We start from the raw sequence: 14,115 nt of genomic DNA, 5'->3' as shown, positions 1-14,115 counted from the left end.
ATTTTTGGCAAATCTGCAAATCTGCAAAAAATCATAAAAAAGTTGAAAGCATAAAATTTGATTTTTCATAGAAATTTAATATTAAATAAACTTGGCTTAAATATCAAATTAAAAAAATCAAATTATTTTAAACACTCAGCGAAGTAGTGGAAGACCTGGCCGGTTGAGGGGTCCGCACTCGTATTTGTCGAGAAGCTAAGAAAATTGAATGGAAAAAATTTGGATAAATCGGGGAAGCGAGAAAGGCGTTCCTCATGGATAGAGAAGGGTTTCAAATTTATATGTAATGCTTATTATATATACTACATATGTATGTGTATTAATATACATTCATAGTCTTTTGTTATTCTTTTTGTGGTGCAAGTGTCGACTGAATTCCGCTTACTTTGCTGACCGCGAAGAATTTAAAACGTTCCTATGACGAATGTTTTTGCCAAAAATTTTAGTTTGAATTTTAATTATTATACACGGAGAAGATTTTTGAAACTAATCATACGAATTGTGTTCAATCGAGCTATCTGAAAACAATCCCGGTTACATAAATGTGGTATCAAAAGGGTGCAAAAGTTCTTATTGAAATTACAGACTGAGTTGCCACTTGAACTAAGCGAAGTGCTGAGCATATTGTGCTTAAAAATACTACTCATACCACTATTTACTATACTACTATTTACTAATATATTTCACTATAATGCACTATATTAAACTCTACTATATTGTATACTTATACTATAACATATATCCTAAGCTATGTTATAGCTTTCTTTGCTCATATAAGTTTGAAGATAATTAATAGATTGTGTTCTCCACACCGCTTCATATTTACTGTCCTTACCTATACAAAATATAACACAAAGCCTGTCCCAATAAATGAGTTCTTATATATCTCTTCCTGCTCTGTTATGTTGCCATTGCATGGATTATTGATTTGGGGGGTAAGTAGGTTTCCAATCGATTACTGGGACCTTTATGATAATTTTTTCTTTTATGAAGAGCATAAATAATTCCAAAAATGTTAAATTTTTAATAATGTATTATTATTCCAAAAAGTTCTTGTCCAATGAATTTTTTCCAGTGCATACGTAATTCTCTGGTAAATTATTAAGGGCATGGAACTTGCTTGAACTCTAAATTTTGGTATTCCAATGAAAAAGGTGTGATCGTTGCTTTTTTGTTGGTTTTGTTGTTTCTGTGACAACTTGGGAATCAGTCCAACCAATTAATGCTGAGCATCTAAAAATGCAGTTCGGTTATGAGAAAGAAAATAATTAAAAGTAATAAAAAAGATTAAATAGAAAAAAGACAGGAAATTGGAGACGGGCTATTAGTCATACGGAGTTAGGGAACTTTTCTCTACTATGCAAAATTATTTATAAAATTATTTATTTGCAAGAAAAAAACATTAAATTAATTGTTTTTTATTCTTCAGCAAACTAAAAATATTGTATTTTTTAGTGCATTTAGTAAACCAAAAATGTTTAATTTAGTTTCCCATTCTTCTCCTTAAATCTCTTCCAATAATCTTCAATAATTTGCTAAGGTTTGGCAAAGTTAAGGTTTAAAAATTATTACAAGTCAAGAATACTTTTATGACTGGATAGCAATTGCTTTCATACTTCTAAAGAAGTATATCAGGAAAGTGATCAGTGCAGGAACCCCTAAAGACCCAGGAACCTGTGAATCGAAATAAGCTCGAATAAGTACTCGATTTGTTGAAAAGACGATAGTTGTTGAAAGATAATAAAGTAGAGTACAATCGAAAAAAATTATTATCTGATCACGAAGATAAGTGGTAAAAGAGTATAACCGATTTATTAGAAGGCATTGAGATTGTTATAAATATACTAGTCTTGATGTTTAAATCTGATGGAACAGAAACTGTGAGGGCAGTTTTGACTGCTTCTGCAGAAGTGTTTCTTTACCCTGTTTGGCAATGATTGTCAACATTCACATGAGTTCTTCTTACTTTCAGATCAAACAAATGTGCATATAGACCCAAGCACTCAAGTGAATCCGCGTTCGATCATAACCTATAGATAATCAATTTTAAATTGCCTAAGTAATGAAGATTAACAATAGATTGATTCTCAAGTAAAGTAGTGTTTGTAATTCAGCTAGATAATCCATATTTTTGTATTTGATTCCATATTATATTATACATAATAGAATGATATAAATAGGTCGATACAAAGGATTCGGCTTTTGTTAAGTTGTATCTCTTAAATATTTGTGATATATATTGTCTACACATTTCATTTAGTATTTTACAAATATTTTAACCATTTTTAGATAGTGGATGAAGGGCAGAAATGTTTAAAAGAATCTTAAACTCTGCGCCCGTTATGTAGACTCGGATCTTAAAGATAATGGTATAATATAGTTGTGTGTATCAAAGCGCCGGGAGGAGTGTTAATGACCTCAAAAATTTAAATTAATTTATTCTGATGAAGATTCTTAGTAATTTTTATTTCTATAATTCTGCATAATTTAAAAAATATTCCCAGTTGAACTTCGCTTCGAATTTTTTCTCAAAACTGCAAGTGAGGCAAAACCAAAAACTCCATTCCATACCTTCTAAAGCACAGAGCTCAGGTGCTGAGCTGTGGTCAGTTTCTTCTATGAATTTTTGTGCAACTCCCGCTTCGGTGCCAGACATTTATTTTCATTAGAATTTCGTAATATCGCCAAATGCAGAATGGAACGAAAGTTAATTGAACTCCATTTCGGGTAACTGAACGCCATATGAACTCTACGGGTGTTGTTTATTAGCAACAAAAGCAGAAAAGCAGTTCAAATGTTTTTATCTAAAATTTTAACCGATAAAAGCCCACAGCGCTTGAGGTGAGAAACAAGGAAGTTCATCGCTGGCGCGGTGATTCAAGCTTAGATATGCGCGCATAGTAAACGTCGCACTCGTGTCGTCATAATTTATTTTTATTAATTGATTTTTGTTTCATTTGTTAACAATGATTTTTATTATTTTTAATATCTCCATCAATTTTTTTGCTTTTTGTTAAAATTTTTGCGAATTTGAGTCAGCGAATTGCTTCGAGTGCAGATACATTTCGGCCAGCGAAAGTGCATTGATCGCAGCCGCGAGTTTTGTTTTGGTTTCGCTTATCAGTTGTTGGCCAAAGTTTTGTTGTTGCCTGATTATGGGTCCGACGTGCGGTTTCTAGGCGGCTTAGTGAAATTTTTCGTATTTGACTAGAAGGCTACGTATCTGCGAACTGATAAGAAATCTGATTTTATGTGCTTTGGCATTATTTTTACTATTTTTGTGCTTAAATTATACACTGGATCATTTGCGAAGAAGAAGCACATATATAAGAAACACCCATACAATCCATGTTTATCCACTCAGGTTTATCAGGTTTTATTTGCTCTATGAAAATATTTGCACATTCGATTAAATAATTTAAATAAATTTAACAATAAAACGTTTTATTATATTTAATTATAAATTGGGCTAAAGAAGGGAGTCTTTTCATTTATAGGCCACATAATTAAAAGTAGAGAATTTCTTTTGGTAGCCATTGGAAACCACACAGTTTGGCTAAGTTTAAGATATTTTTCCAAAACAAATAGCAATTGCATTATTTAGTATTCGAAGTCATACCCAAAAATGCCTTTAATCTGACCTTTAGTCAGACGTTTACTAGTTAAGTCGATGTCATTGGACTAATATAAGTCCAATATTTAATGCAATAAGAGATGTTGCAATTACACTTCAGATACATTGTTAAAAGCAATCACTTTTTTATATTTCCATTATTGTTTATGATATGTAAAGTGATTCATAAAAAACTTAACCCTTCAGTATTGCCAAAGTGCGACAAACAATGGGTTTTGAAATCCTTTTGTTGCGTTACAACGTAGAATATTGAAGATATTGATAAGTTATCAATGCAAGGAAATATTGTAATTCAGAGTTTTGCAATCGAAGTAAGGAGAATTACGCGTTATTCAAAACGATGGGAGAATGAAAATTACAACAGAAGTTCGAGCGATCGAACTGATAAAATTATGTTGAAACCAAACCCAAAGCTAACAAAACGCACCTCGATGACACAAAGAAGAAGTTTATATAAATTAATAACAACATTTTAATAAAAAACTGTCTTTCGTAAATTATAAAGTGGAACTGTTAATAATCTACAATTACCTTTTTTCTTCTGAAACTCCCTGTTAGCTTTAAAGATCCCTTTTCATCCTTAATTAGGTGGGCACTATCGATTGTTGGTTTCTTTTATTTGGAAATGAAATATTTGGACTAAATTGGGTCAGTGGTCAAATATGATTCTTGTTTGACTCCTCATCGAAATATCAGCTCTCGTGAAACCAATTTGCTTCTGTCCTAAGTTGTGCATTTCATCTTTACTCAATCACTAATTCTAAAAAATGCATTAATGCAGAAAACTTTTACTTTTGTATTTAACTTTTACATAAAAACAATTATTCAATTCCCGCCAAAAATCAATTGGTTTTCTCTTCCGTACATTGTCTAACATGTGTTGTCCAAAGTGAATCAGGACCGCAATGACTGATAAGACGCACAGCGTTCAATATTTTTTTGGGTGATTACTAATTCGCAAGTAATTGTTTATATCATTGTGCCTCGTGTATTATCGGTCATTCAATTTGGGGTGTGTGAGACCAGTAAAGTTTATTGTTTTGCAAACGTAAAAATTCTATTAATAATTCGGGAGCATGTGAAGGTTTATTAACTTTGAACTTGGAAGAGTTCACCGTGACGTAATGTAACTTTCAAAAAATCAATAAATAAAGTTCAAATTTTTCAAAATATACAATACCTATATTCAAAAGTAAATATCTCAAGTCAATAATTTTTAAAATAATAAATTATAATTATTCGGGTATTAAGTTGAAGTCATCAAGTTTTTCCTTAGTTATGTTTAATAAGTAAAATATTTTTAGAATGAGGGAAAAAGTATAGTTGACTGTCAAAAGAAAATAATGTATAAGTATCTGTTCCATTATCTTCAATTAACACCTGTTCATCTACAAAGTCGATGTTATACTATGGTTCGATGATTGTTCTAAGATCTAAGATCAAACATATCATTTCGACGTTTGTGAATTAGGGCTAATTGGTGTGCGATCTTCTAATGATATTCTATGCTTGTTAAAACTGATTCCAAATACGCAATCAATGTTTGGCAAAGTTAAACCATTTTATTTAAGGTATAGTCATCGTCAACGTCCATCTGGATTGTTATTTTTCAATGAATTAGTATTTGTTCTAATAGAAGATTAGAAGATATGCCTAATTTGATAAAGACATATCTTGCAGTGAGTACACCTAGTAATAATTAAAGTTACTTTCCGTATGATCATTCACATAAAAGGATTTAACCCTTGAGCTGAAAATGCATTATTTGGTGCAGAGACTTATGAATGTTGTTATTTATAATAATATATAATAAATATATAATAAAATATGTACATACATTAAGACTGAAAAGTTTTCGGAAATTCTCATTTAAAATTCGCGCGCTGTATATTTTTCGATATTTTAAGTTTATGTAGTTTGGCAGCACTTTCCTTAATTACTATGCCAAAAATGAGCGCGATCTGTCAGACAGTTCGTTTACGGCAGCTGTTGAAACCAGTTCACCTCAGTAGTGCGTTGCGAAATGTCTTCGACGGTCGTACGACCGTCCTGAAAGGCTTTGTACCACTCATAAACTTGAGTTTTCGATAAAACTGATTCCCCATAAGCCTTTTGTAGCATTCGCAACGATTCTGCACACGAAATTTCGTTCGAAACACAAAATTTGATGCAAACTCTTTGTTCAATATTTTTTTCCATTGTTTTTTTCGCAACGCACTACTGAGGTGAACTGGTTTCAACAGCTGCCGTAAACGAACTGTCTGACAGATCGCGCTCATTTTTGGCATAGTAATTAAGGACTTAATTGCTGCCAAACTACATAAACTTAAAATATCGAAAAATATACAGCGCGCGAATTTTAAATGAGAATTTCCGAAAACTTTTCGGTCTTAATGTACAATAAATGTAATATGTACAACAGTCAAAGTGATAGTGAACAGCACTAAAAAACGAAACAATAAGAAAATAATATTAAAATTTTTTATTACTTTTTGCAATATTTTTTCAAAAAATCAATTTTTTGCGGATATATCTTTTTGTTTATTGGGAAATTTATCAATCCATCGTTGCGCACTGAAACGCATAAAATATTTTAATATTGAAGATTCTTCTATAAAAAAACATCAATATTAATAAATATAATAAACAATTCTTCTTAATTGTCAACAATGAGACCCCTTTCTTCTTAATCCCCTTGTCAATTGTTTTCAATTTAAAAATATTTACTTTCGCCCGCTCGTCCGCTCGTCCGCTCCTTCCCGCTCACGGCACGAAATCCGTTTGACCCACTTTATAGCTATTTAAACCTAATTTAAAAACTCGTCTTCACTTTCATTAATTCGTTCGCATTTTCTACTACATTAAACTTGCTTTTACTTAGCAGCTCCTATTAAACGCCGAAGTCTATGGCGACGACTAAATCAAAATTTAAAATTTAAAATTTAAAATTCACTCATAAAACTACACGTCGTGCTAATTTTTGTGTATTTCATAACAATTTTTTTATTTCTATTTTAATTATGAACAACCTAAAAAGACGGCGAGCAAAAAATGGTTACGTGAAAGCTTCGCATCACTACCAAACTTAATTTAATACGAAGCCGCGGTCGCTTCTATTGCCGCGACTTCAATAAATAAACTTTTTTCTTAACCGTAACCGTTTAAATGAATCACGCGGCATGGCTTGGGTTAGTGCAGTAAAAACTCACAAACTCAAAAATAGCATCAAAATTGACTACAAAAAAAAAAAGAAAAAAAATTAAAATAAAAATAAAAACATAAATAAAAACTTTAATTCAAAGCTTTGTCAGCAGCTCACACGCATTTCAAAAAGAAAAAACAAAACAAAAAATATTTTGTTTAAGAAAAGCAAAGAAAATTATTTAAAACAGAAACGCACGACACATTATTGAATGGCTGGTTGCTTAGCTGCTATCGTTGTTGTTGCCGCCGCTGCTGCTGCTGCTGCTGCTGCGCTGCAAGAAGTAAAAACACAAGTCCATAATCAGCTGATAACAACTCAAAGCAAGTAAACCGCCAAAAACGTAAACAGAGAACAAGCACACAATATACAATATTATTAAAAGTGAGAGTAATTTTACACGCCAATCCATTGATTTGTTGGCGATTGTGAGTAAGTGAGAAGTACCGTTAGCGCTAAAAACAACAACAAATACGAGCGCCAAATGCTGAGCATTGTGCGATGACGTTATATGGCATATATATGGCTAACTCAAATTGCTGAGAAAATGTGAAGACGGAACAAAAATTAAATAATTTTTAAAAATACAAAATAAATCAACATGTATTTGGTACTTTGTATTAAATTAAAGACCTGGATTGTAAAAATAGTAATTTACTCTGTTCGATTCCACTGAATAAAGATCACAATGCTGCTTCTTTACATATCACTGGTTGCTACAATGCAATACAACTAAATCAATTTGCGAGATAAAAATATGATACAAAGAACGAACGCTGAATTATTTAAACTACTTTTTTATTAGAACGATAGATATGTATGAGTACATCCAAAAATTTTTATACTTAAAGATAGCAAGTAGAATAATACACTGAAAGCATATTACACTAACTAACAGGAGAGAAAAACTAAATGGCAGAATTAAGAGGCTGAATTAGTTTTTGATACTCAGTGAACCTAAACAAGTAAATGTCACAGAAAAAGTAATTAACTTTGGCAAAGTATATACAAACATAGAAAAAGAAATATAAAAACAGAAACAACACAAGTTCAATCCGATCACCAAATACTTCGCACAAAAACGAATACGAAAAACTACAAAAAGGAAATTTTTGTATCAGCTGATTCAAGATTTGAATTTTCCTTCATTCTCTTAGAATCCATCTCCATCTAATATTAGGTTATGAATCACTAATGTGAAGTAATATTAAACATTATACATTAAAATATATTCACAGTATTTGAGTCATCATTCAAATGATATATTATATTGTGTTATTAATATTGTACAACTTATTTATAAATTTGTATTATTTATTAGATTACAAATTTTAAATCTAATCATTCATTTCATTTATTATTATTTTTTGTAAGTTCGTAAATTTTGTAATTTTTGTACTAATATATGTGGTCACAAAAATATGTTATATAGAAACTTATGAAACGGTTTCTTAATACCAAAGTAATTGGTTTTAAACTTTGTCAAAAATATATTCGTTTCTACTACTTTAACAACCAAAGGTTCAATGACAATTAAGGCAATTAAGTCGGTATGGCAGCGAATGTTGCAATTTACCAGAATTTCAAGTAGGGTATATTAGATAAAAATTAGGTAAATTAGGTGTTACCATTGTGAAAATTTTAAAAGATGTTTAATAAATAAATAAATAAATTCAAAACTTTTAACCAAAATAATATATAAGTGCAATAAAAAAATAAATAAATAAATATTTACATAAGTGCAGTGCAAAAAATCCCTAGGAAAATTCAATTTACTTTACCTTAATTTACTCGAACTCGCACACGGCCTAAGTGATTACGTTCCTCATAATCATTTTCTATTTCTGTGTTAGGTGAAAACTATTTTTTTTGTTTTGATTCTCAAGATAATTTCGTAAATAATTTTTTGAGACTGTAAGTACCAGGAATCGAACTCGGGTCCTGCCAAATTTGAAACTCGGGTCTTGCCAACTGACCCAAAGCCGTACTTGACTTTTTTATGTTTGCACATTTTTCTGGAGTTTTGTTGCTTTGAATCATAAACCAGCTGTAGAATAATTGAATTAATTAATTAATTATTATATTTTTTTTATTTTTAATTGCTAAATTTCAATACTATTCTATTTCATGCACTGTTATAATTATAATAATAAAATAATATTATAAAACTATTATTATTTCAACCACAAAACAAACCAAATTGTGTTCTTTAATTGTGACATGTCAGTTTGCCTTTTCGTTTATCTCCCCAGCGGCACCATTATGCCAGCGCTGAAAAAGTAAGCGAGGAGGTAATAGCTCTTCGTTTTTATTTTTCTTTGTTTTCGACATTTGTGTTCGACATAGGCAATTTCGGGGTTGAAATTATAAAAGAATGAAGAAGAAAAGCAAAGGAGTATTAAGAATTTCTTGTTTTGCCTACATTGTATACATTTAGTCTGCTTTTGATTTTAGTGAAGTGCGTGCAGTGAACAATTTTTAAAATCAAAATATAAATAAAATATAATTTATAATTTAACATAAACTCACTGTAAGTATATGGAAAATTAAGTAAATATATTTAAAATGATAATTGCAATTTTTGTTTTGTATTATGTAGATGCTACTGCGTCAAGAACGATTAATTGGCCAATGTGCTGCGAATGCAGTCATTGTAAAGCAAGGGGTAAAAGGTAGTCAGCTGTTTCAATTGGAAAATTTTACAATTCAAACTGAGGAGGAGATAATTCAATTTAATGAAGAAATCACTGCCGTTGAAGTAGTTGTAAGTTAAATTATATATGTTTCTTACTTTCAATTTCAACTTATTAATATATTCACATGTAACAATTTTACTAATTCATACATTTCTTTTCATCTATTACGTTATTTATAGACTGCATCAATGAGACGCGTTATTAAAAAACAATCAATTACGCGAAAAATTTCCTGGAATTTTGGAGAATGGTACCCAAGGCAAGAAGTTCTTAAGAGCATTAGAGAATGTGACAGCAGCACTTTTTGGTATGGTATATTGTACATAATTAACTTTAGCGTATACAATAACATACTTTTGTATTTACAGATGCTTTAAGTACAGATGGTAAGCCGGAACAAGTGATCGAGTCGAGTCTGGAAATCTCTTCAAGGTGTTAGTAACAATTTCCAGAAAAATATTCATCTATATAAGTATGTTACATTTTTTTATGTAAATATTAATATTTTAATTGTATAAAACATAAATATAAAATATAATTTATTCAAAAAAATTTATAGTATTTTATTTAAAAATCAATAGCATAGGTAAAATTGAAAATTTAAGCGAACATATCAGCGCTGATATGTTGCATTACAAATTCGAAAAGGTAAGCTAACATGTCAGCGCTGATATGTTGCATTACAAATTCGAAAAAGTAAGCGAACATGTCAGCGCTGATATGTTGCATTACAAATTCGAAAAGGTAAGCGAGCATGTCAGCGCTGAAATGTTGCATTACAAATTTGAAAAGGTAATCGAACATTTCAGCGCTTGCCCGCAATGACATGCACGTGTTAAAGTAATTAGGAGTTTCATTTGAATAATCAGCGCTAGGCATTACCATTCAGCGCTGAGGGAATCGATTCCCTCAGCGCTGAAAGTCCCGCTGGGTCTGCTAGCGTTATATGCTTTTTAAAAACATTCCCCAGCTGAGGGTAAAAGTGATCGGAACAACTTTTGCTTTCGATTGTAATATTTGAACAGAGAAGAGAAACAAGAGAAAGAGATAAACAAACTACTCCATTAGTCCCATTTACGTTTACTGTGCACAAATGCACATTTCAGTGACTGTTTACTTTTGGCTTTTGCTTGGTTGAATGTGTATTCGTACGCCGGTTGTGCTCTTCAAGCTTTCGTACACAACTTTACTCTTTGTTTTGCTATGTCTTTTGTATGCTACAGGTAGTTGTGAAGTGGGGAGTGCAACTGTAAACAAGAAACGAAGCGAGCAAAAAGTGTGCAAGCACTCAACGGACACAAAATTACGTGGAAGCTTAATTTTTTATGTGCTTTACTTACTTTTTGAATATTTTCTACGGCGACGGCGATGGCGACGACGACGACGACGACGACGCCGCTTTGATTGCAGCGATTATGAGACTTTTGTTACCGTTGATGTTGTTGTTGCTATTTTCTTAAGTTTATTATTGTTGTGCTTTTGGTCTTTCTTTTTGGTTATTGTCGTTTCTTGTGTTTATGTTACAAGCAGTCAGCTAGAGACGCAATCGCATTTCAGTTACAATTTACCAATTGTGGCGTATGGACGTGTGGCGCGCTTGAAAGCTTATCGGCATAATTGAAGTGGGCAAAACACTGCACAATATTAAGAAAATTCTTGAATCAGCTGTTTGCGACGCTGGCAGAGTTCGTAAGAAAAAAGCTCGGCTACTGCGGCGCGCAACTTGTTGAGAGTTGCTGCACAGCTCGTCATTCAGACATTTGTTCGTCATTTCTGATACGTCATCGGGTTCAGACGTCTAACGGTTAGCGGCAAGAAATTGTTTCGTGCAGCTTAAAGCACATGTGGTTGATACGTGTGTGTTTGTATGTGCGGGGAAACAACGAAGAGCGGATGCGACGCGCACGTCTTGTAAGTGGAAAATATAAAATCTGTTGCATCATTTGTAAAACACTTCAGTTGAACGAAGGTTGTTGAGCAAAGCGCGGCGCGCAGAACGGTTACAAAAGACTTAAGAAAAATTCCAACTAAAAACAAAATATAAATTTTTCCAAAAATAAAGTTCCCAAAAAACATTTTATGCGGTTTTCATAATTTTTTGCAAGTGTAAAATTATTGATTCTTAATGTTGCCAAAATGAACTGAAAAGCGTTAACGTACAAAACGGAAATTACAATTAAAATAAAAATTAAAAACTAAGTGTAACAAAATAAAACTTTAAATTATCAAAAGGATTTCAAAATATTTGATTTTAATTTTAATTAAAAAACATTTAAAAATTGTAGTGTAAATAAGCAAACATTTCTGGAACGCAAAAGGATTAAGCACCAAGGATAAGTGATATTGAAGTACACTGTGAAAAATTGTGTTTATTAACAATAAAAAAAAAATTGTTGAAATTAGAAAATTTTCCAAAGAGCTTACCTCAAACTATATAAGATGGATTTAAGAAAAATCAACTTATAAACAATATTTACACAAAAAAAAATAAGTTTGATTTTTAATTGTTGAAGTTTCAAAAATAAATATATAATTTAATTACAATTCAAATTACATTGCAAATAATTTAAAAAATTGAAAAACTCTCTAAAGTGATCATTTAAGACTTTTTTGCAATATCTCTTCGCATTCGACACAGCTCAAAGCTGTATAAAATGGTTAAAACGCTATAATTTCCTGAAATTGGTTTAACCCATCGCAACTTCATACACTTCAAAACTAATCAAATTTTAAATTCGTCAAAATTTTGCCTTCATTTGAAAAACTCAAAATGTTGAACATGGAGTCACCGCAAATGTATGATACGGTCCAGTCCCTATCACATTTGGACCTCAAAAAGCAGCCACAACAGGCCATCATAGGCCAAATCACTTTGACAGCCATGTCAAGTGCACAAAATAACAACAACAATGCGAATGGTACACAAAACAACAATACCGATGCGAACAACAACAACACGGGTGTGACTGGTCAGCAACAACAACAAAATTCTGGTCTCGTTGTCAAACAGCACGCAGTGCATCAGTTGCAACACGCAGCAGCTGCACTCAACAACAACAACAACACATCTACGCTGAATGCAAACATGAATAATGTCAACAATTTGCTGCAGAAGCAAATGCTGCAGCAGTACTCGCACTCCGACATCGACGAGCTGACGGCGCAGGAGATCACACTCGATCTGCAACATCTTATCGACGATCAATTCCGTGAGCAGGAAGCATTAGGTATTTTCAGTGATATGGTTGCCAGTCCAGGCGGTCTCACCGCTACACTGCCTCCAAATGGCATGGTCAGTGCTGCAGCGAAAGTGCTGCAACATCATCAGTTACAACAGCAATCTTTGCGTACACAGCAACACAATTACGGTCGTAGTCCCTTGGCCTACATGCCACAGGCTGTACACTCTGGTGCCGCTTATAATAACCATTCGAGTGATGAAAACTCCTCCATTGGTTCAGACTCCTCCACAATCAAAGAAGAACCCATTGATCCTGATTATCGACGTCATTTACAAGAAGCCAATGTGAACAATGCAGCCGCAGCTTTTATCACAAACGGTGGTAGCAACGGGCTATACAATCCATACCAGTCAACAAATGGCAATGGCAATAATACAGGCAATGGCAACAACAACAACAATAACAACAACAATTTTACCACACTCACATCGGCTAATGTGCTCGCACATCACTCAGTTAATCTGCCACATCTCGCAGCGGGTGCACACTTGCTCAAGCACCACAACAAGCAGCTACAGAATCAACGAAAGTCCTCACTGAAGCATGTGGATAAAGGCACCGAAGAGTATCGCAGACGTCGGGAACGCAATAACATAGCAGTACGCAAATCCCGCGAGAAAGCAAAGGTCCGTTCACGTGAGGTGGAGGAACGCGTCAAGTCGCTGTTGAAGGAGAAGGAAGCACTGCTGCGCCAATTGCAGGAGATGACTAACGAATTGCAATTACACAAGCAAATCTACATGCAACTGATGAATCATACGAATCCCGAAGTCAGTCGTGTGTGTCGAAGCTTCCTCAACACAGGTGATCACGGTCTGTAGGTGGCCAATAAGAAATACGAATAAGGAGGCGGAGGCTGTTCAGTTGTGATGCTATGTTGCTTGTGTTGTGCGTGTCGACTTGTTGTTGTAGCGTGTATGTTTGACTGTGTGTGCTAAGCTGAATTTTATTTTCCAAAAACAACACAAAGATTAATATATGTATATTATTAACATTATTTTTGTGGGGGTAGAACGTAAGCTGTATATTTTATTAGTTTAATTTTTGTACTATATTCATATTTTTATCATTACAACATTGATTTCATCAATTCAATAATCCTTACGGGAGGAGTTAAACTCCTCAAATATATTATGCAAATGATAAATGCACTGTAAAAAATAATGTGTAAACCAGCAAACTTGATTGCAGTGAGTTTTGTACACATAACGAACGTCAAGGGCTGACTCACGTTATGTCGTTAAACGAAACTTAACGAAGTTTCTAGTAGTTGACCGATATTCTGCAACGATAAAATATGGGGAACTTTGTTAATCGACATCCAGGAAAACAAAGAAAAGT

At 32.8% G+C, this 14,115-nt stretch overlaps 1 protein-coding gene across 1 annotated transcript; it reads left to right on the top strand.

Annotated features, from left to right (window-relative positions):
* The first annotated feature begins 12,038 nt into the window (after nt 1-12,038).
* Nucleotides 12,039-13,792, top strand: LOC119685340 (CCAAT/enhancer-binding protein-like). The gene has a single exon (XM_038099593.1). The coding sequence runs from the start codon at nt 12,303-12,305 to the stop codon at nt 13,593-13,595; it is 1,293 nt and encodes a 430-aa protein (XP_037955521.1). The 5' UTR covers nt 12,039-12,302; the 3' UTR covers nt 13,596-13,792.
* Nucleotides 13,793-14,115: the final 323 nt, after the last annotated feature.

This window comes from Teleopsis dalmanni, chromosome 2 (assembly GCF_002237135.1).
Source record: "Teleopsis dalmanni isolate 2A chromosome 2, ASM223713v2, whole genome shotgun sequence".
Taxonomy (NCBI): domain Eukaryota; kingdom Metazoa; phylum Arthropoda; class Insecta; order Diptera; family Diopsidae; genus Teleopsis; species Teleopsis dalmanni.
The sequence above is the reverse complement of the archived record's forward strand: the minus strand, read 5'-3'. Positions and strand labels throughout refer to the sequence as shown.